The 24,304-nt window shown below is 47.8% G+C and overlaps 1 protein-coding gene across 1 annotated transcript; it reads left to right on the plus strand.

Annotated features, from left to right (window-relative positions):
* Positions 1–15,620: 15,620 nt before the first annotated feature.
* Positions 15,621–23,764, plus strand: ATP6V1G1 (ATPase H+ transporting V1 subunit G1). The gene is made up of 3 exons (XM_048822784.2): positions 15,621–15,783; positions 19,091–19,191; positions 22,986–23,764. Exons 1-3 carry the CDS (start codon positions 15,702–15,704, stop codon positions 23,157–23,159), a joined length of 357 nt encoding a protein of 118 aa, XP_048678741.1. The 5' UTR covers positions 15,621–15,701; the 3' UTR covers positions 23,160–23,764.
* Positions 23,765–24,304: the final 540 nt, after the last annotated feature.

Here is a 24,304-nt window from a genome sequence, read left to right on the forward strand (position 1 = left end):
AGCTACTGCATTGCATGTTGTTGGCTCTGCCTTTGCCTAGGTTAGACTTTAGGGAAAATGTCCTAACTGTCAATTGTCAGCCCTGCCTTCATGGGTATATAAGGGGCAGGGCGTTGCCAGTCAGTGAGATACAAGAACAAAGTGAAGTGAGAGTCCAGATACTGCGATATTGTGAACCTTGTTTTATTGTGTAATTGTGAAAGTGTATGGTGTTTTAATACTTGAAGAGTGTAAGTAGTGACTAATAAAGGACATATTTAATCAGATGCCAGAGTTGCAAATCATGCATCAAAGTCGTGAAATGGGCTACAAAAATGATAAATAAGGTATTCTAATCCTGTTTCATGAGCAATCCAAGGGGAGATATACACAATGCATTTAGCTATAGCAATCCAAGCAATTTTTCATTAGTTTTCATGCAGTTTACACATCAAGTAAATTCTCAGTAACATACTCTTTTGATCTAGGGTTAATTAAGTACAGGGATATATATAATGTTAGGCAATAGCAACCAACAGGTCAACTTAGTGTAAATGTAATTACTGGGGCATATGCCATATAAATGTAATGTGATAATATCCCCCTTTGCTCTATTCTAACAAGTGATAATGTGGTAACATCCCCCTTTGCTGTATTCTAACAAGTGAATTGGCCTAAACCTACTTAACGTTTCCTTAAAAAGAACAGGTGGACTTGTGGCACCTCAGCGACTAACAAATTTATTTGAGCATAAGCTTTCATGCGCTACACCGATGAAGTGAGCTGTAGCTCACGAAAGCTTATGCTCAAATAAATTGGTTAGTCTCTAAGGTGCCACAAGTCCTCCTGTTCTTTTTGCGGATACAGACTAACACGGCTGCTACTCTGAAACTTAACATTTCCTTGATATTTACACACAAGCGAATTGACCTATGGCTTTGATCTGAGCTGGTCTATCAGCATCACACAAGGTCATTAAGCACTGGAACAAATTACCTAGGGAGGTTGTGGAATTTCCATCACTGAAGGCTTTTAAAAGCAGGTTACACAAACACCTGTCAGGGATGGTCTTTTAGGTAATACTTAGTCCTGCCTCGGTGCAGGGGACTGGGCTAGGTGACCCCTTGAGGTCCCTTCCAGCCGTATGTATCTGTGATTGTCTGGGGATGAAATTCACTTCCATGCAGAGAACCAGCAAAAGGCCTAAGCACTACTTATATCCCACTTAAGACCTATCTTGAGGAGTGGAATGGGACTTAAGGGATGGCTAGGCATTGTGCTGACCCAGTGCATGGGGCTGAATTTCACTCTTCGTGTATTAGGGGCTGTGTGATTTGAGAAGGCAGCTTTCTGTTCACTCTTTCCTCAAGTCTGTTGTTGGCTTTAGGCTGATTTGGGCATTGTAAGATCAGCCCCTGTGTGGGTGATCGCATATGTTATCACTGAATAGGGGTCTGTGGCAGCCAGGTCACACATAGTTGGGAGGATCTGATTTTAACCAGGACAGTGCTGGCAATGGTCAGTTTGTATCACTTTAGCTAGATCAGTACAATTAAAGCTGTACAACTTTTGAGTGTAGATGAGCCCTAAGGGAGTTAGGCCTTAGGTGCTTTGGAAAATCCCACTAGGCACCTATCTGCATCTTTAGGCACCTAAATACCTTTGAAAATCTGGCCCTAGCTCCATTTGTCCCCTTTGAAAATTCCAGCCCACATCTGCTAATATCAGCTGGGATTTTGAGTCCCAGGGAGTTGAATCCCCGTGGCAGCTGGGTGCCTAATTCCCTTGAGCATCTTTGACAGTTCCAGGCATAAAGACATGTATGTCCTGCTAGTTCAAAAATTTAAGTTGATAAAAATTTAATAATTGTAAAAATACTTGGAAATAACTAACAGTGTTAGCCATGAAATGCATGACTAATTAAACTATTATAATAACTATTATGGGATTGATCGATGCGACACCTGTATTTCCTGTTTAGTCTGTGGGAATTTCCCCCCTCTCTGTCATGATTCAGTTTAATAAAGCAGCAAGTTCCCAGCCTGCAGTCCTGTGCATAGACATATTTTTGTTGCACTTAGCTGTCCCTTTACCAAACCCCCTTTGTTAGCAGTCTCTTGTCAGAGAGGCCAAGGACGGAATGCACCACAAGGACTGAACCCCTCTGTTCCTCGCAGACATAGCCACTCCAGGTGAGAGATGAGATAAGCTGGGGGGCAGTACAGTGGAAGCTTGCATTGCCTCTTCCCAGGCTGTTCCTTGTGCATGGAGAGACTTTCACTCCCCAGTGCTGTAAATCAAATACCTTTCACCAGCCCTCCATTCACTTCCGATAAAAGAGAAAAGCAATGACTCAGGGATTTTGGGAGACTCCATTTCAGAGGCTGCTCTGGGCTGTGATTTATTACAGCAACAGTTGGCATTTCTGTTTGGATCCTTTCCCCCCATCTGTCTATATTAAATACACTATATATGGGCTCAGCCCTGAGATCTTCTATGGCCTCTTTGTGCTGCTCTTCTAGCACACAGGGGCTCTACAACTGACTTGAAGACCCAGCTGGACATTCCTCCACTACAGAGGGAATCCCTGGGTAGCCTATAACTGGTCCTATGCCTTCCTCTTTCTCCCAGAACCTATCAGGAGGGATGTTTTGAGGGTGTGGACTGAAGGAACGTGGCAAGAGTACTATGAGTTCCAGCAATCCTTGAGTAGACATCAAGCTTGCAACGCAGCTGGCTATGGAACCATGGTGACACCAACTTTATCGTATGCCAGTGAAATGTGGATGCCGAGGAAGGCTGGCGAGCAGTGGGTTGATGTTTAAGAGTCTCGTGCTCTTCATCAGCTACTCCCTATCAAGTGGCAGGTCAAGGTCAGCAATGAGGATATTCGTAGCCAAACCCAGCAACCGCCTCCATCGGCACTGGTTTGGTTTCAGTGGTTTTCTGGGTCCAGCCATGTTGTTAGGAGAGAAGGTGGACAAATTATAAAGCGTGTTTACCAAGGAATGCTGCTACACGGCCAGCGAACACATAGTCACCAAGAGCTTCAGGGGCACGATAAGATCACCAACGGCAGACCAAGTGTATTTATTCCAAGCTGAATGGTCATGTCTCTACTGTGGTTTCTGTGCATGTATTGTGCAAATGATTTCCAGCAAACATGCACTGCTGTTACAAATATCCTATGGCAGGGGCTGAGAGACACACGCTTGTTTCCTCTTACCCTCATTCACCCTTTTCTGAAATCCCCAGGCCGTGTCAGACACTGTAATGGGGCTCCCACGTCCAGAGGTATGGTGCACTCACCGATGCAAGACTCCTCTCCCCCACACGTACTCAGCGATTCCGGAGCATGCACAACAAGTTGGAATGCATGGCGGGTTGTGAGCAAGTCCCTTCATGGGTATTACTCAGGGTTTCCTTCCTGGATGATGAAGAGATGAGGGGGTGTGGCTGCGTGTCTTTCCATGAACAACAGCTATTCACAGTGGCTGTCAAAGCAGCTTATGGGGTGGCGGGGGGGGGGTTTCAGCTTCCAACTCCCATGGAAAGTCAATGGGATTTGAGTGCCTAACTCCCTTAGGCTCCTTTAAAAATCCCAGTCTGCCTACACAGCATGCATTGTCCCCTTGAACTCTCACTAAAGTCACTGGAAAGGCTCCTATTGACTACAAAGATGCTTTGATCAAGCCCTTGACAATGGCTAGGAGTCAAAGGGTATGTCTACACTGCAAAAAGCCACGCATGACAGCAAGTCTTAGAGTCAGGATCAACTGCCTTGGGCTCATGGGGCTCCCACTACAGGGCTAAAAGCACAGTAGAGCCCCAGAGTTACAAACCCCAGAGTTATGAACTGACCAGTCAACCACAAATCTTATTTGGAACCGGAAGTACATAAATCAGGCAGGAGCTGGGACCAAAAAAAAAAAAAAAAAGCCAATACAGGACAGCACTGCGTTAAATGTAAACTACTAAGAAAAATAAAGGGAAAGCAGAATTTTTCTTTTGCATTAAGTCAATGCTCAGTTGCAAACTTTTGAAAGAACCACCATAGCGTTTTGTTCTGAGCTATGAACATTTCAGAGTTACGAGCAGCCTCCATTCCCGAGGGGTTCCTAACTCTGAGGTTCTACTGTCGTAGCGTAGACGTTCCCACTCAGGCTGGAGCTGAGCTCTGAGACCCACCCCCCTCACCAGGCATCGGAGGCCAGGCTCCAGCCAGGGTGGGAATGACTATACTGCTGTAGCATCAACCCCGCGAGTCTATGGGCCTGGCTACACTGGAAACTTCAAAGCGCTGTGGCGGGAACACTCCCGTGGCAACGCTTTGAAGTGCGAGCGCCGGGAGAGAGCTCTCCCAGCGCTCCTGGTACTCCACCTCCACGAGGGGATGAGCCCCGAGCGGTGGGAGCCTGTTTACACTAGCGCTTTAAAGCGCTCTAACTTGCTGCGCTCAGGGGGGTGATTTTTCACCCCCCTGAGCCAGCAAGATAGAGCGCTATAAAATATAAGTGTAGCCAAGCCCCGAGTCACTTGACCCAGGTCTGAGACTCGCTGCCACAGGTGGTTTTTTGCAGTGTAGACGTACCCCAAGTCACCAGGAGTATAAGTCTGGAGCAGGGGTGCCAGAATAGGGAGAGCCAGGCAGGGGGCTATGCGCTCCCAATTTTTACTGGTCCTAAGGTGAGTGATGAGGGGGAGGGGGCAGAGAGGAGTGAACTGGGGGTAGGGTTTGGGGGAAGAGGTGGGACAGGGGCCAGGGTTCGGGGAGAAGGAGCAGTGTGAGGGCAGCACCTCAGGGGGAATGGGCGGCTTGGGGAGAAGGGGAGGCACAGGAACGGAGGCTCAGGGAGAAGGGTTGGTGCAGAGGTGTGGGGTGGGGCCCCGGGTCGGGTACCAGTGCCAAGCCCTCACCCCTCCTGCTTTTAGGGAACTTCTGCTGCTCCTGGTCTGGAGTTGATTGTGTGAACCAGTGCTGCTCAGTCTGCTCTCCAGCACCCTCTGCTAGTCCAGCCTTGGGGCCCTCTTGCCACTCTCCCCAGATTGTACGATGGATTTCTGATGTATGCCAGTGGGAGCTAGAAGGAAACCTGGCAAAGGCTTGTGCCCAATGGCAGAGTTTGAACACAGATCTCTGCTCTAGTCTACATTGTTTTTATATTGCACTCGGTGGATGGCGTGACTAATATCTGTCACACGTCCTTTGGGTGGGAAAGGGCAGTGGCCTAAATCCCCTATCCCTCACTCTTCAGTTGCATATTCTCTGAACACCCATCACCATGTTACTACCAGACCAGTGAGTGCTTAGGAGGAAGTAGTTATGTCTGATCTTGTGCAGCCAACCCTTTCATATATAGTCGATCCCTGCTTAAGGTTGTTGGGCTACTGTTTACAGAAGATGAGCTTTCTGAGGCCAAAATAAATGAAGCCTACAACACCTGTACTGGTGTTGGAAGATGATGTATTGTTCTTGATAATTAGTTTTTTACCATGCTTATTTCAGCTTGATCCACCCTATTAATGTCCTGAATCCATCGAGATGCTGTTTCATTACACCGAGCTCACACCATTCCCCCTCCTCCCAACCCATTGCACACTTAGCTGTGGGGCTGCATTAGCAACTCTTTACTCCTGCAGAGTGAATGGCCTTGGGCCTTGTCCACAATTGCCAGACAATGAAAGACAAGTTTTGACAGCAGCAGGTTTGTTGCTGGGGGACTTGCAAAGCTGACGGATGAGGTGGCGAGAACAGAGATTGATGTTCAGCGCGAAGATCTGCCTTGCAAGGAGCAGTGTAGGGAAAAGGGCAGTGGGTGGATGGGATGGAGGGAGGGAACTAGCAGTAAGAAAGGAGGTGTGATGCAGGGGAATCCTATGGGCCTGATTCAGCAGGGCCTTGCGCCTGGTGTAGTCATTTGGACCAAGAATCCTGAAAGGTATTTAAGCATCAAACTCTCATTGAAATCAACCAGAGTTTGGCACCTCTATATCTTTGAGGCTCTGGGCCTTAAATCTGTGCCACATGAGTGTGAAATGCTACCAAATCAGAGTTTGCCACTCACTTTACCCCAGCAGGAGCATTTTACTCCTCCGTTGCAGAGAGGTACATGGACCACATAAGGTTTACAGCGGCACACAAACAAATCACAGAATCATAGAATTCTATGATTCTATGATCTATTTACGTATATGATCCCTCCATCATCTTTGTACCTGTGAGATGGGGAAATACATTATCCTTATTTTAGGGGCGGGGAAAGTGCGGCACAGAGAGACTAAGAGCCAGATTTTCAAAGATGCAGATAGACACCTAGTGGGATTGAGAAAAAACACCGCAACAGGTTAATCTCACTGGGCACCTATTTGAATCTTTTGGGGCCTAAATGCTTCTGAAAATCTGGCCCTGAGGGACTTGAATAAGGATCACACAAGGAGTCTGATAGCAGAGCCAGGAATTAAACCCAAATATTCAGAGTCCCAACAAAGTGCCTTTCCCACAAGACCATCCTTCCTACCTACTACAGCTGAGCTACTGCTGCTGGTTCTTTCATAGATATTTGCTCTGTGCTTAAGGTTGTTCTGCTTCTGTATGCTCTATATCTTATGGGCAGAGGCAGCTGCTGCGAACACAACACAAGCCGGAATCAGGTGTTTGCTCTAATTCCTCACGTAGCCAGTCGGAGCTATTCCCAGCCTCATCTTGCTTTGGGGAACAAGGCCAGGCCTACGCTACAAACTTGTATCAGTATAACTACGTCACTCTGGGGAGTGAAAAATCCACGCCCCCGAGCGACGCAGCTATGCTGACCTAATCCCCGGTGTAGACAGCGCTATGGCAACTGGAGGGTTTCTCCCCTGGACATAGCTACCATCTCTCATGGAGGTGCATTGACTGTGCTGACTGTAGAAACTCTCCCGTTAGCGTAGTAGAGTCTTCACCAAAGTTCTACGGTTTTCAGTGTCCACCTGCCCTAAGAGTTTCTCTGCAGAGGGAGCCCTACTACCCTCAGGACTCTTGCCCTAGAGACCTGGCTCTAGAGCCATTTCTTTCACAATGCGGAAAGGTCATTCTGTCCCATTTACTCTGTTTTGTGTGATTGTCGGTGTATTTTCCTGGTCTCCAGCGCTTATAACAAGCATCCACATGAAACGGAGCCCTTGAAAACTTTCAATGTCTCTGAGCAATATTAATAATGAATGACAGTTACACAGCATCCCTTCATCTAGCCACACATCTCTCAAAGCACTGAACAATTTACATATTCTGGGCGTATTTCATTCATCACTGAACTGCAACCACCTGATGGCCACAGCTGTTTACTAGCACGCAGCACTGTTACTCAGCGGTTTGGGGCACAAAGTGAAAGCCAAAGCTGCCACGCTGAAAACACAGAGGGAGTTTTTGCAGCAGTTGAAACATTGTTACCTAAATGGAATGTTTCCAGGCCAACCCCTGTTCTTGCAGAAATCACCAGGGAATCAGTAATGGCGACAAGCAATCAAAGCTTTGGGTTTGTCTATTATAGGAAAGACCGCACTTACTGAACTTGTGGCAAATTGCCGGTACTACTTTGATGGGTCTCACACTTCCTCTTCATGTGGAGGGTTCAGGGCACCATTTCTCACCCCTGAACTGGGGTATTAACTGCCCCACTAGTGTCCTAGAGGACGGGAGTGGAGAGGGAGGGACCCAGGACCGCCCTCTACTCCAGATCCCAGCCCAGGGACCCTAGAGATAGTGGTAAACGGCTTGAACTAGCAGTTCCTTCCCCTGGGCTACTTCCCTCTCCTGCCCTTCAGCTTGTGGGGCTTCCTGCCCTCCCTCTGCACAAACCAGGTGTCCCTTTACCTAGGGCCTTGGTCTTCTTAGCCCACCACAGCACTTCTCCAAACTCTCCTCTGCTTCCCTCCAAACTGCTCTTTGCTCCACCACCAATCCGCTCTGCTTCAACTCCTCCAAACGGTTCTCTGCTCCAACGCCAATCCACTCTGCTTCAACTCCTCCAAACTGCTCTCTGCTCCACTGCCAATCCACTCTGCTTCAACTCCTCCAAACTGCTCTCTGCTCCACCACTGATCCGCTCTGCTTCAACTCCTCCAAACTGCTCTCTGCTCCAATGCCAATCCACTCTGCTTCAACTCCTCCAAACTGCTCTCTGCTCCAATGCCAATCTGCTCTGCTTCAACTCCTCCAAACTGCTCTCTGCTCCAGCACCAATCTACTCTGCTTCAACTCCTCCAAACTGCTCTCTGCTCCAACACCGATCCACTCTGCTTCAACTCCTTCAAACTGCTCTCTGCTCCACCGCCGATCCGCTCGGCTTCAACTCCTCCAAACTGCTCTCCGCTCCAGCACCAATCTACTCTGCTTCAACTCCTCCAAACTGCTCTCTGCTCCAACACCGATCCACTCTGCTTCAACTCCTTCAAACTGCTCTCTGCTCCACCGCCGATCCGCTCGGCTTCAACTCCTCCAAACTGCTCTCCGCTCCAGCACCAAACTACTCTGCTTCAACTCCTCCAAACTGCTCTCTGCTCCACCGCCAATCCGCTCTGTTTCAACTCCTCCAAACTGCTCTCTGCTCCACCGCCAATCCGCTCTGCTTCAACTCCTCCAAACTGCTCTCTGCTCCAACACCGATCCACTCTGCTTCAACTCCTCCAAACTGCTCTCTGCTCCAACTCCAATCCACTCTGCTTCAACTCCTTCAAACTGCTCTCTGCTCCACCGCCGATCCGCTCGGCTTCAACTCCTCCAAACTGCTCTCTGCTCCAACGCCAATCTGCTCTGCTTCAACTCCTCCAAACTGCTCTCCACTCCAACACCAATCTACTCTGCTTCAACTCCTCCAAACTGCTCTCTGCTCCAACGCCAATCTGCTCTGCTTCAACTCCTCCAAACTGCTCTCCACTCCAACACCAATCTACTCTGCTTCAACTCCTCCAAACTGCTCTCTGCTCCAACGCCAATCTGCTCTGCTTCAACTCCTCCAAACTGCTCTCCGCTCCAACGCCAATCTGCTCTGCTTCAACTCCTCCAAACTGCTCTCCGCTCCGCACCAATCTACTCTGCTGCAACAATTTCCTGGTGCAAGTGCTGGAGGAACCAACTAGGAGCAGAGCTCTTCTTGACCTGCTGCTCACAAACTGGGAAGAATTCGTAGGGGAAACAAAAGTGGATGGGAACCTGGGAGGCAGTGACCATGACATGGTCAAGTTCAGGATCCTGACACAAGGAAGAAAGGAAAGCAGCAGAATACGGAACCTGGACTTCAGAAAAGCAGACTTTGATTCCCTCAGGGAGCTAATGGGCAAGATCTCCTGGGAGAATAACATGAGGGGGAAAGGAGTCCAGGAGAGCTGGCTGTATTTTAAAGAATCCTTATTGAGGTTACAGGGACAAACCATCCCAATGTGTAGAAAGAATAGTAAATATGGCAGGCGCCCGGCTTGGCTTAACAGTGAAATCCTTGCTGATCTTAAATACAAAAAAGAAGCTTACAAGGAGTGGAAGATTGGACAAATGACCAGGGAAGAGTATAAAAATATTGCTCGGGCATGCAGGAGTGAAATCAAGAAGGCCAAATCACACCTGGAGTTGCAGCTAGCAAGAGATGTTAAGAGTAACAAGAAGGGTTTCTTCAGGTATGTTAGCAACAAGAAGAAAGCCAAGGAAAGCGTGGGCCCCTTACTGAATGAGGGAGGCAACCTAGTGACAGAGGATGTGGAAAAAGCTAATGTACTCAATGCTTTTTTTGCTTCTGTCTTCACGAACAAGGTCAGCTCCCAGACTACTGCACTGGGCAGCACAGCATGGGGAGGAGGGGACCAGCCCTCTATGGAGAAAGAAGTGGTTCGGGACTATTTAGAAAAGCTGGACGTGCACAAGTCCATGGGGCCGGATGCACTGCATCTGAGAGTGCTAAAGGAGTTGGCGGATGTGATTGCAGAGCCATTGGCCATTATCTTTGAAAACTCATGGCGATTGGGGGAGGTCCCGGATGACTGGAAAAAGGCTAATGTAGTGCCCATCTTTAAACAAGGGAAGAAGGAGGATCCTGGGAACTACCGGCCAGTCAGCCTCTCCTCAGTCCCTGGAAAAATCATGGAGCAGGTCCTCAAGGAATCAATTCTGAAGCACTTAGAGGAGAGGAAAGTGATCAGGAACAGTCAGCATGGATTCACCAAGGGCAAGTCATGCCTGACTAATCTAATTGCCTTCTATGACAAGATAACTGGGTCTGTGGATGAGGGGAAAGCAGTGGACATGTTGTTCCTTGACTTTAGCAAAGCTTTTGACACAGTCTCCCATAGTATTCTTGCCAGCAAGTTAAAGAAGTCTGGGCTGGATGAATGGACTATAAGGTGGAGAGAAAGCTGGCTAGATTGTCGGGCTCAACGGGTAGTGATCAATGGCTCCATGTCTAGTTGGCAGCCGGTATCAAGTGGAGTGCCCCAAGGGTCGGTCCTGGGGCTGGTTTTGTTCAATATCTTCATAAATGATCTGGAGGATGGTGTGGATTGCACCCTCAGCAAGTTTGCAGATGACACTAAACTGGGAGGAGAGGTAAATGCGCTGGAGGGTAGGGATAGGATACAGAGGGACCTAGACAAATTGGAGGATTGGGCCAAAAGAAATCTGATGAAGTTCAACAAGGACAAGTGCAGAGTCCTGCGCTTAAGAAGGAAGAATCCAATGCACCGCTACAGACTAGGGACCGAATGGCTCGGCAGCAGTTCTGCAGAAAAGGACCTACGGGTTACAGTGGACGAGAAGCTGGATATGAGTCAACAGTGCGCCTTTGTTGCCAAGAAGGCCAATGGCATTTTGGGATGTATAAGTAGGGGCATTGCCAGCAGATTGAGGGACGTGATCGTTCCCCTATATTCGACACTGGTGAGGCCTCATCTGGAGTACTGTGTCCAGTTTTGGGCCCCACACTACGAGAAGGATGTGAAAAAATTGGAAAGAGTTCAGCGGAGGGCAACAAAAATGATTAGGGGACTGGAACACATGAGTTATGAGGAGAGGCTGAGGGAACTGGGGATGTTTAGTCTACGGAAGAGAAGAATGAGGGGGGATTTGATAGCTGCTTTCAACTACCTGAAAGGGGGTTCCAAAGAGGATGGATCTAGACTGTTCTCAGTGGTGGCAGATGACAGAACAAGGAGTAATGGTCTCAAGTTGCAGTGGGAGAGATTTAGGTTGGAGATTAGGAAAAACTTTTTCACTAGGAGGGTGGTGAAACACTGGAATGCATTACCTAGGGAGGTGGTGGAATCTCCTTCCCTAGAAGTTTTTAAGGTCAGGCTTGACAAAGCCCTGGCTGGGATGATTTAGTCAGGGATCGGTCCTGCTTTGAGCAGGGGGTTGGACTAGATGACCTCCTGAGGTCCCTTCCAACCCTGATATTCTATGAGTCTATGATTCTATGCCACCTGTCCTGATTTTCAGACGGCAGTTATGATTCGGATTGGGCTGTTTCATATACTACAAGCAGTGCTCACAGGATACTGAAGCAGCCCCGTATTGCTTCTGTCACAATTTCATGATGCAACAGATTTGTCCGGGGAAAGGTGACAATGGTTCACAGCATGAGTACAGCCTCCTGAAAATTCTGTTAGCAAGTCTACTCTCTCCATCCACACATTGATCCAAATTTCCCCCTGGTGGAACTCCGGGGGCTGCAACTGAGTTACATGAGGGATAATAAAGTTGGCCCATGGATCACAAAGTCTAGATTGAAAATGGAGCATTCTTTCCCCCGTGGAGTCCACTTTTGAGCCAGATCCTCAGCTGGCATAAGTTGAAGTCATTGGAATTACTAGCTGAGGATCTGGCCCAATCCTTCATTTGACCGTGTCAAAATTCTCCCTATACATTGTCTTAAGTTTCTGTTGTTTTATTTCATTTATAAATCTATCACAACAACAACAAATAATTATCAATGCTCAACCAATAATAATAATCATTAACAATTAATCACTAATAATTAATCATTAACCTGCACTTATATAGTAGTTTTCATCCCAGGATTGCAAAGTTATTTACATTAACGAATTAAACCTCATAAAATAGGTAAGGGATATACAGCGATCACTTCAATTGCTATTAACATGCAACTAACTCAGATATTTACGGATTGAACTCAGCGGCTTTTTTAAAAAGCAGACAGCTGCACTACACAACAGTTTAGGTCAGCAACTGAAGAATAATAGTGTATCCAGTTGAAATGTGTGTGGGGGGGACTTTAGGGAGGAAGAATGTAATTGCCTGAGCTGGAAGGAGGCCAGACACTAGGACTAGCATCCCATCTCTTACAGAAAGTGCCTTGGGATCTTTAATGACCACAAGTTATTGGGACAGGGAAACATTTTTGTACTGGCTCTTTTTAGAAACTCAAAGCAAAGCTAAAAGGAGACAAAAGAAAGCTATTTTTTCTTTCAGAGGGGCAGCCATGTTAGTCTGTATCAGCAAAAAGAACGAGGAGTACTTGTGGCACCTTAGAGACTAAATAAATTTGTTAGTCTCTAAGGTGCCACAACTACTCCTCGTTCTTTTTGCTATTTTGTCTTGTTGTAGAAAGATCTCATGATTCATTGGGATGGAGGGGCTGATTCAGCAAAACAGTTATGTGAGTGCTTAAAGTCAAGTTCCCGTGGGGGGAAATGGCAGAGAAGGAAGGAAAACTGGGAAAAATGCTTCCATTAAAAAACAATTTTGTTTAATTTTAAAAAATTGAAAAATTCCATTAAAAGGGCCAAAGGAAATGAAAATCTTTTCATTTCAGGCAAAGCTATTTGCAAAAAATACCAGCCATGTTTAACTGTGCACCCATTCACTGGAAATTGCACTGATGGAGTTTTAAAATAATATTGAATACACGTCCTGGTGTGAATCATCATAACTCTGTTTGTATTAGTATGTATCACATGAGGCTGTAGCTTTTTGACTAACCAAGGGCTTGCAGAAGTCTGGCTTCATGACTATTCTGTAGAGAGGAATAAGGGGACGACAGAAACCCTTTTATTCTTGTGCATGGGCTACCCACATCACTAAACCATCGCAGGGCTGTACTTCACCTGACAGGTGAGCAAGGAGTGTGTGGATAGAGGCTGGGAGTGGGCAGAACCCGTGCTCCATCCCTCCGTTGCACTAGCCAGTCCAGCTAAGCTATCACAGAGGGGGAAGTAATGCATGTTAAGAAAGGGTTGGTGCAGCTCATTTCTCCCTAGAACAGAGCGGAAGCATGTACCAGTCAAGCCCCAAGCTTACAAAAATGTTCTTCCCTTCAGGGCTATGTCAAACCTTGACAAAGTTTCATATTTGTTAAATTAATGATGGTTGAGAGCCAGCACTGGACTAATAATGGGAAGCGAGGTTCAGTATTAACTATGCAGAGATAGCATGTTTCTCCATAATACACAGTGGCAGGTTCATGTAGAATATGGTGGGGAATAAAAACTAGATTCAGAAATGCTTGCAATGCCAATTAATTTGAAATCTGTTGGAAACTGGGCCTTGAAATGTTGGGACCTGTTGAGCCTGTCCCAGCTCAGATTCTCTGACTTTGGAAAGATGAGCTGGCCTGGTGCACCTGCTCCAGAATATCTGTGATGACAGTCAATGGCAGTGTTAGTCTAGATATCTGAAAAAGGCAATTATCCTGCAGGAAGGAAAACCCCCACCATCCATATTGACTCAGGAGGAAGGAAATGTCAGCCTCAGATGGTTTGCCACATGCGAGCATGTGACTGTTGTATTGTTTTAAAGCATTTTACAGCAAGTCTATATTGTGGGTTCATCTCTAATGGGCACTAATTAAAAACATACACACGTCCCTTAAAACCTGCTGCTTCTAACAGATGAACATCCAGGTGGAAATCTTCACTTTCCCTGATTCACAGGACAGTGTAGAAGGAAAGGGATGGTCCTGGACCAGATCCACAGCCCACTGAAGTTAATGGAAGGATTTCACTGGGCTTTGGGTCAGTCCATTTAGAGTGGGAGAGGGGTGGATGGCTCCAGGGAACAGGAATAGGGTAAGAAGCTGCTTTAAATCCGGAGCGGGCATGCAATGGCTGAAAATTGTTAGCATTTGGCAGTTGTTCCGTGACCATGTATGAACTGATTTGGTGGCCACAGCCCACTTTTAAAAGGACCAACGTTTACTTCTGAAAATTCATTATTGCAATCAGGAACCCTGGTTGGCAATGGGTACAGAGATGGGTAAAGGGCTGACAGCCTGATCCACCCCATTGACTTTAATGAGAGGCGACCAGTTGCCTTCAATGGGAGTTACATCAGACACCGAGCACGGAGTCCGAATTCCCTTCTTGTCCCCCAAGATCTGTGTAGTGGGAGCTGAGAGGTACATTGGTGGGACAGCGCGCATATGTGTGTTTGCATCTCTACTGCCATTTCTGTTTTGTCGATCACATGAATCTGCAGCAGTCTCCAAGTTTGGTTCAACATACAGTGTTAGGATCAAAGCCTTTCTCCTTATCTCTCCTTTTCATTGAAGTGAATTTGGTGCTGGATTGACAGGCCCACTAACCTCATTGACTTAGCCTCTGGGACTGGCAGAAGGTCATCAGGCCAAACGCTCATCATTCCTATTTAGTTCTCTAAATATCCAGCCTGACTCATTGCCCCATGTCCTTTCCATCATTGGAGACAGGAAAGATGTACCAGCAGATACTAATTCCTCCCTGCAGAACTGTGAATCACTGCCACAGCTTTAATTCCTCTATTATGGCGATAATTGTAGGTGTAACTTACACTATGCAACTCTACCGTGAAGGCCAATTCTGGTATTTTCAAAGGGATACAAAGGAAATTAGGTGTTTTCCAATGGGAGTTGGGTACCTAATTCTCTCAGGACCCTTTGAAAATCTCAGACCCAAATGTTCCGAGAAGTTCATAAATTCCCAGGCACTTTTCCGCATTCTGCGTTTCGGGGTTCAGAGCACAGGCCTTTGGAAGCAGTGTGAGTCTCCTTATGTCCCAGCGTGGGACTTTTCACGCAGTGTGATCACACGCTGGCATATTGGTGCTCACACCAACGGGGTCTCATGGCGCTGTGCCGGGGCCAGATTCGGATGTGGGGTGCGGGAATGATGCAGTGCCCATCAGGGGGACCAGATGCCCCGATTTTCTCGGGGCCGTCCTGGTATTTGGGGCTTTGTTTTATATAGATGCCTATTATCCCCCCCTCCACCCCTGTCCCTGCCCCGCTTCTTCACCCTTGCGCTCTGGTCACCCTAGCCACCCTGCCACGTTCTCCTGCACCCCTGGGTGCTCAGCAGACAGGGCTGCGGCTCTGCCCCCCATCCCAGATCCACCCGCAGCCGGGGGAGGGGGCAAAGCAGGAGGGCAGAAAGGGGTGGAAGGACCCCGGCCATTGTGGGCCTGGGGGGGCAGAAGGGAGGTCCCCCCACAGCGATGGGGGGGCGGGGCAGAGGCCAAGGCCCACGGGCGGGGGCGGGGTGGTCAGCGCTCTGCAGAGCGGGGGAGGGGAGGGGGGTTGGGGCGCTGCAGCCATTGGGCGCCAGTGGGGGGCGGAGCCTGCAGTGAAGGGGGGTAGGGGGGAGGCTCGCGCGCCCCGCCCCCCCGCTCGCTCGCTCGCTCGCTGTCAGCTGACGGGGTCAGGTGAGCGGCGGCCCACGTGACCCGGCCGGGCCGGCGGAGCAGCGCAGCGCAGAGCCCGGGAGCCGCCATGGCCAGCCAGTCGCAGGGCATCCAGCAGCTGCTGCAGGCCGAGAAGCGCGCGGCCGAGAAGGTGGCCGAAGCCCGCAAGCGTGAGTGCCCGGGCGGCGGGGGGCCAGGCCCGGGGGCCTCCCCTGCGGCGGAGGGGCCGGGGCTCCCCCGGGGAGCGGGCGCCGGGCCTGGAGCCGGGGCCCGTTTGCCCCCGTGTCCGGTCTGGGGGCCGCTGTGAGTCGCCCAAGGGGCGGCCCGGGTGGGCTCTCGTCTGGCTGCCCCTGGCCCGCGCCCAGGCCGCTGCGTGTCTGTCCGGGCGGGGCCAAGGGGCCGGGGGTGGGGGGTGTGTGGGTGAGGGGGTGAGGGTGTGTGTGTGTGTGGGGGGGTGTGGGTGTGTGTGTGTGTGGGTGAGGGGGTGTGTGTGTGGGGTGTGTGTGTGTGGGGGTGTGTGTGTGTGTGTGGGTGGGGGGTGCGCGTGTGGGGGGTGGGAGGGGAAATGGGAGGACGTGGGGCCACGGGGGATCTGTCATGCAGGGACTGAGTGGGTACCAGTCAAGACCCAAGCTTACAAAAATGTAAGGACAGGACCTTCCCTTGTGCGAAGGACTCCTGCAAGGCCGGGTGCGTGGGAGACACGTTGGTTCTGGTTTGGCTCTTGCTTACCAGTGCCCTGCATTAGGTTCCGCTGCCGTAAATTAATTGCAGCTGGCTCAGTGTTCGGGTTTTGTGCTGATGTCCCCTCCCAGGTTGAAGAGGGGATTGGTGGAAGACCCTGGTTCCCGCTCTTACTTCCCCCTGGAACAGGAGGGTGGGCCTGAAACTCTTAGACTTCCTCTGTCTCACAAGACCGTTTACTAAGCCCAAAGAAGAATGCGATGTCCTGCACACCAGTTACTTGGGAGTAAGGCCGTGACTCTGTCATGGATTCTGTGACTTTCTGTGACTTCTGCAGCGGCTGGTGTGACCGACCCCAGGGCCACACAGGTGGCTCCTGGGCCAGCCGCACTGGCTGCTGCTGGGGCAGTCTCCGGCCACTGCCCCCTCCCCCAGAGCACCGGCAATGCCCCCAGATGGTGCCTGCCCCAGAGCACCCATGGCATCTCTGGAGCCCCCCCTCCAGAGCACCCAAGATTTAGTCAAGGGTATATAGTAAAAGTCACGGGCAGACCACGGGCTGTGAATTTTTGTTTACTGTCCATGACCTGTCTATGACTTTTACTAAAAATACCCGTGACTAAATCTTAGTCTTACTTAGGAGTAGAGCTGGTCAAGTTATTAATTACTAATTATCTGACGTCCCTCTCAGCTCATGGAACCTATCTTGATTTGTGCAATTGTATCCGTTTGTACATATTTGCCAAATAGCTTCTGGAAACAGATTTCAGCTGATTTCAAGCTTTTTGCTCTTCATGACGTGATTTGTCACCCAAATCATATGGTATTGTTTCTGATTGGATAACTTCAGCTCTTTAAGCAGGAGACTAGCAGTTGATGAATAACGCTTTCTGGTACAATTTGTTGGACAAATCATCATTTGGTATAATACATATAACTATAGAGGTTTGTGAATGTTTTCACAGGCAAACTGGCCTCCCACATGTTTGTGAATAACAAACAATATGACCCCAGGAATAATAGAGTAAACTAGCTAGGTTATTCGTGGAATGGAAAAAAAAATCAACTTTTCAGTGGCAAATAGGAAAACTTCCATGGCGCTATATATATACGATTTCCATGTTTGAAAAAAAATCTTCCAAAGATGAACAGGCTGTAAACTAGCACAGTGCAGCTTTGCTGAGTCTGCAGACAGGTGGCTCCAGTATCACTGCTGGTAGCTTTCTCAAGCAATAGAGGGATGAATCAAAAGAGTGGTCAGTTTTGTTGCTTTTTTTTCAGGACCCTTTGAGCAGTAGTGAAACTGATCACTGTTTCACACAGCTGCTGCAGACCAAGTCAATCCCCCTTCCATCGTCCTAGTGATGTGCACACGGGGTGTGTGTTGGGCGGGTGTAATAACTGTGTCGTTCAGGAGTGTGGATTTTTCGTGCCCTCAAAGGGATCTAGTTACACCAACCTAATGTCCTAGTGTAGATCAGGCTTAGGATCTGTCACTTGAGAGAAAAGTGTGTGCAGTGCAGTGTGTTCTATTTTTTTAAATATTAATCTATATTCGCATATGTGGCTATGTTTTTGTTAGAGAGGGCAAGATCAACGAAATGCACTTTGCACTTAAAGTGGAAGGTGGCGAGGTTTGTGGTGGTCCTTAGTTCCTGTGGGAGTTCGTTGCACAATCTCGGGCAAGCTCCTGAGAAAGCTCTGTCTCCTGGGGGGATGTATGGGAAAGAGGGGGTGGGTGACACTTCTCCATTCCAGCAGCTGGAGAGGCATTGAAAGGCTTCGGATTCATCAGAAAACTGTTCTACTATCTAAAAATTAACATGAAAGATGGTGCCACCAAGCAAGGCCTCCAGGTACTGCTCTATTAGGAATCCTATCAACTGGGGGCTGGACCAGTTTTATTGGGCAAATACTGGCCTTAATTGGGTGGCTCCTCCATGTTTCTTATCTGCCTCTAGCTGGTAGGTTTACTCCCTTGGCTGTTGTTAATGAAAGGGACGTTGTGTGTGTGTGTGTATATATATATATATATATATATATATATATATATATATATATATGTTGACTACTTACATAGAGAGCCTGGCCCCATCCAAGTCAATGAGAGTTTTGCCATTGATATAAGTGGAGCTAGGAATTCATCCATAGTCCCAGCCCTGAGGAGTTCAAGGTGTCACATTTTTCAAGACCGGTTTTAAGGACTGCTTCTGGCCTAGTAGCTTCAGTTTCTTACGCTGTTGTATGGGAACTGGATGGCTTTAGTTCAGTTTAATTACAGAAATCTTGAAGGGGAAAAGTTCATATAGCAGCTAACTCTCTTACGGCAGCTGCACATCTGTCTTGCGGCAAAATTAGGATAACTTGACCTCTCTGCCATGCAGATTCACAGTGCTCTGCAATGAGCTGTACTCCTTCTGTAAGCTGAGCCAGCGGCGGAGTGTTTTCTAGCAACATCTGCTGGGTTTGGTGACTATTTGTTCATTATCAGAGCTCACCAGCTGGAGAGTGTGGCAATGGATCAATGGCACACAAGTGCCCTTCAAGCGCTTCCTGGAGAATATGGAAATACCAGTTATCTGTATGAATTTGGAAGGCTGTGGGAGGTTGGAGAGGGTATACTGCATTCTGGAGTTGACCTCCTGCAGTCTCTTCATAGCTTGCTATAATTGCAAATGCTACAGCAATTGCTGTGAGAGTCCAATAGCTTGGGAGAAAGTGCTGTCACTGTTAAATCTGGCCTGGCTGTCGGGCGTAAATTGTTCCTTAATAAGGCTCTTTCTTTGGAAACAGGAAAGAACCGGAGGCTGAAGCAGGCGAAAGAAGAAGCCCAGGAAGAGATTGAGCAGTACCGCCTACAGAGGGAGAAGGAGTTCAAAGCCAAGGAAGCAGCTGTTAGTTAGATAATTTGTTGCCATCAAATCAGCCACCGAGCTCCATCAGTGTTACTTGCACTGAGATCTGCATGTGATGATGTGGTTAGATCTCTGGGAAATCATGTTTGGCTGCTGCTCCTCTTGGTGGAACGTTCCACATGGGGTGTTCTGTCCTTGAGCAAAAAGAAAAGGAGTACTTGTGGCACCTTAGAGACTAACCAATTTATTTGAGCATGAGCTTTCGTGAGCTACAGCTCACTTCATCAGATGTTTACCGTGGAAACTGCAGCAGACTTACAAGTTTCTTCATGCAGTTGATAGATTTCCACTCCATACGGCTAAATGCAGTGCCTTGCATAATGACAGGTTTCAGAGGAACAGCCGTGTTAGTCTGTATTCGCAAAAAGAAAAGGAGTACTTGTGGCACCTTAGAGACTAACCAATTTATTTGAGCATGAGCTTTCGTGAGCTACAGCTCACTTCATCAGATGTTTACCGTGGAAACTGCAGCAGACTTACAAGTTTCTTCATGCAGTTGCAACTGCATGAAGAAACTTGTAAGTCTGCTGCAGTTTCCACGGTAAACATCTGATGAAGTGAGCTGTAGCTCACGAAAGCTCATGCTCAAATAAATTGGTTAGTCTCTAAGGTGCCACAAGTACTCCTTTTCTTTTTGCGAATACAGACTAACACGGCTGTTCCTCTGAAACCTGTCCTTGAGCAGTTTCCCTTAATTGCTTCTCTGTGCTTTAACATGCAGCCAGATGTCTTGGTTTATATCAGTGGAAAGGAGCCAGGGCATCAAAAATATTTTGTCGCATCTCGGAAGCTGGAATTTCTGCCCTAGCAGTAAAGCAGTTAATTAACAAGATCATACACTGACCAGTGCTCCTGCGGTCCCGTTCGTAGAGTATAACACTATAAGTTACTCTGGCAACATGCACAGTATGTATTAATGCTAGAAGCAGAGACAATGCTCGTCTTCCTGCTTCCCTTACTAAATCCAGTTCATTCTCACAAATGCTGTTTGTTACAATGGTACCTTGATAGAAGGCACTTGGGCCACAGACGGTATTTAATGCTAGAGTTTATTTGTCTGAAATACTGCTGAGGCCTGGATTACCCTCACCTACTCCCATCACCCAGCCTGGGACACTCGCCACCAGCATGTAGGTCACAACCTGAAGTGTCTGTGCTGGACAGCCCTGGTTCAGCAGCCTGTCTACAGCCCCAGTCTGGCTTCCACCAGCCTAGGCTACTACTTGCAGGGTGAACCCAACACACTCCCAGCCCACAGCTGGGAGAAAGATCTGTGCTCTGCAACCCAACACACTCCCAGCCCTCTCCTGGACAGTTCAGAGATAATAAGGTTCATTTGTTCCTCTAAAGAGAAAAAAGCAGTTTACAGCTTATTGGGGTAAATACACCCTTTCCCTGCAAGGTTTAGAGTAAAAAAGAACAGCCTATGTCCCGTGTTCTCTCTGATTTTTTCCCACCCATGTGCAGAATGAATTAGGTTATGTGCACCAATATGGAGGTGATGTGTGACACATCACCTTCATATTGGTGCACATAACCAAATTCATGTGGTGGGGGTGGGGTCGAGGGGTTTGGAGTGTGGGAGGGGGCTCGGCTGGGGCAGAGAGTTGGGTTGCAGGGGTGTGAGGGCTCTGGCCGGGGATGAGGGGCTCTGGGTTGGGTGCAGGGGTGTGAGGGCTCTGGCTGGGGGTGCGAGGTTTGGGGTGCAGAAGGGTGCTCCAGGGCTATGGTGTGGAGAGAGGATGCCCCGCAGCAGCACCTGGGCTGGGGGGGGGGGGGAAGAGGTGCCTCTCCCCACTGCGGCAGCTCTGGGGCTGGAGCCACAGGATAGGCACCCCTCCCCTGGCAGGTTTGAGCTGGGGCTGGGTTCGGGGAGAGGTTCCATGGCACATGGGTGGGAAAAAAATCACAGGGAACACGGGACGTAGGCTGTTCTTTTTTACTCTAAACCTTGCAGGGAAAGGGTGTATTTACCCCAGATAAGCTGTAAACTGCTTTTTTCTCTTTAGAGGAACAAATGAACCTTATTATCTCTGAATGGTCCAGGAGAGGGCTGTACATTGCAGAGCACAGATCCTTGGGGGCCAGGCTAGGTTGGGGCTGGGAGAGGGGCGACCCTCCTCCGGCCTCAGCAAGTCCCCCGGGCGGGTTCCCTGGGCGCTGGCGCCAAGAAGGCTGCTGTGTGGCCCCCAAAGCTTACAGGGAACTTAGCCTATGTCCTATTGTTGTTAGTTTTTACGTTATACTATGTAAAAGGAATAAAGTTAGAAAGGATAACAAGCAAATGAAAGTGAAAACATGCGTCTAAAACTTAATCTAGCAAGGCACAGGTTTTGTTCACAATAGTTTCTCACACCTATATTCAGTTCCCTGAGACTTCAAGCCCCCCTTTGCTTGAAGGACCCATCTTTCTTAGCTTGCAAGAGCTGTGTTTCCTTATGCTTGGCCAGTGCTGGATGCCGAAGATGGCATTTCTCCTTGCTTATGTTGTCCAAAGTTCAATGACTGTTTCAAGAGGCAGGATGACCTCATGCTGATTTTTCCCTTCCTGAGGGCTTCCCATCCCCCTGCTGGTCCTCTATGTAAATGGAGCTTCTATTGTTTCTGGTCGCACCTTGCTTAATTTCACTGTAGGTTGCTGCCATCCCTCATGTTCTGGGGGAATCTTTTTCTCCCTTTTGGTCACAGACTGGAAAGCCTAATATCAATGAGCAGCCATAATTCCATATGTAGTGTTGGTACATAGAGTTCACAATGATATTAATCGCCAGGGTGTCATAGGCTTTTATAAAAGCTCTCACTCTACACAATTTATAATACAGTAAAGTTGATTCAGTTGTTCGTCACTTGAGGTTCAGCCCCCCTGTCTTTATAGACAAGTAAACCTTTGCAATGGCTTCTTTGAAAAGTAAAACCAGACCAAGGTTTCTCTCCTGCTGGGTGTAGTTGGATCTTGTCTTCTCTCCCACGGGTCTGTTTACATGATATGTAAATACATTCTCATTGTCTTTCAGAGTGCTTTGCAAAGAACTCCCAGGTGGAGAAAACTCCGCTTCATTTGTCTAGTGCAGACCTGTTTACCCCCCCACCCGCAGCATGCCTATTTTAAACACACTTTAGTAATCATTCCAGCATATGTCCATAACTCTTAATACCCATTGCTTACGTACATCACCCAAGAATACTAATGATCAGGGAGTTGTTAGTTTTCAAGTGATACCCCATCATTCCTGTCTTGTAGTGAGGTGACTACAATAGTGTGTAGGGTGTAAACAGAGGTGCTTAATCTCACAGAGTTGGGGATTTTTGAAGAACATCAAAGAATAGAAGGGATGAATTTGTATTGCAGAAGTGCTTTACGTCTTAAATTACATTGTTTGTAAAGGGCTTTGTTTTTTATTTGAAATTATTTTCTTATTGCAGTAGTGCCTAGAGAGCCCTAAACTGGAATCAGGGCCTCGTTGCTCAAATACCTAGAGAGGGAGACCGACTTTGCCCCCAAAAGCTTAATCTAAATATGTAAGGCAGTCTGGGGATGGGAGGTGAAAATAGAGGCACAGAGAAGTGAAGGGACTTGCCCAAGCTCACATGTTGGGTTATTGGTAGAGCTGGGAATGGAACCCAGATCTCTCCCGGTTCCCAGTACAGTCCATTAACCACGAGTCCGTGCACCAAAGGATGTAACTGTTCTGCCATTCTGTATATACACCTGAGCACAACATTTTGTTTGGTTGCCAAGTATCTCTAAGTGGACTTCTCTCTTTCTTTCTTAGGCTCTTGGATCTCACGGCAGCTGCACCACAGAAGTAGAGAAGGAGACCCAGGTGAAGATGAGCACAATCCAGGGCAACTTCCAGAAGAACAGGGAGGAAGTCCTGAATAACCTGCTGATGTTTGTGTGCGACATCAAACCGGAAATCCATGTGAATTACCGCATCAATGGATAGCGGAGGGGGAAGGAATGGGTCTATGGAAGTGTTAGCAATAACAGCTATGCTTCAGATGAAGTGTACAGCCCTTAGACTTGCTATAGCCCTGTGTGCTTCTCGTAGAGGTGTTAAATTATTTCAGTAAGTTGTAGGCTATCTATCTTGTTGGAGAGACTCTAGTTTACCTTTATATGGATTCAGATCTTATCCAAAGATTTCATGGCCATGTCTCAAATATGCATTAAGTGTGATCTAGATATTTAAGGGGAACGTTAACATTCTGTGCTTCTTGGTGGGTGTTAAAAATCGGTTTTCCTTGCTCAAAAATGTGGTGAGATGCCGGACAGGTTTAAATTGCAAGCCTCTGAGTCTGTATCTATTGGAAAACACAGCTCTGATGGCCTCATAGAGTGGAGTTTGTTACTGTAGTAGTGTTGGTAACATGAAAATAGGGTTAAGCCCAGTAAGGAAAAAAAAAATATTCTGGGTGTGCAGTACTGGCTAGTAGTCCTCAGGAGCTTGTGAATGACTGTGTCTTAAGCACCCTCTATATATTCTACTGTTAACTTGAATTAGAAGCCTGGCACTATGATATTTGAAAGTAAAGAATTTATTTAACTCTGGAGTCTCTTCAGTTTTCTTTTTTTCCCCTACCCTTTTACTTACTATCTGTTGCAGTAGCACCTAGTTGCTGTGTACACACATGGGTCCTCACCCTGAGGAGCTAACAATGTAAATAAACAAGACAGACAGGGTAAGAGGAGAAACGGTCCTAAAGAGATGAAGCAACTTGCCTGAGGTCACACAGCAGGTCAGTGACAGAGCCTGGAATAAAACTCAGGTATCCACTAGACCATTATGCATCAGTGTTCCTCAAAAAAAAAAAATCTTCCATGATCACTTAGCGAAATGGAAGCTAGTCATTCTTTCCCACTGTATTCTGGTAATCAGACACTGAATGCAGTAATTATCCTTCCTTTCTTCATACTCCCATACTGATCTCTGCTGTACTGTAATACCCAGGTTGTACTGATTTAGGCAGCATCCTGCTGAGCTTAAGAACAGCGTGGGACAAAATACACTTGTACATACTAGTGTTTGTGTCCTGACTTGCAAAGAAATCGAAGTGCATCAGACCTCATTTAGATAGGCTTCTTGTTTCA

The sequence above is a fragment of the Caretta caretta genome, chromosome 16 (assembly GCF_965140235.1).
Source record: "Caretta caretta isolate rCarCar2 chromosome 16, rCarCar1.hap1, whole genome shotgun sequence".
NCBI lineage: Eukaryota > Metazoa > Chordata > Testudines > Cheloniidae > Caretta > Caretta caretta.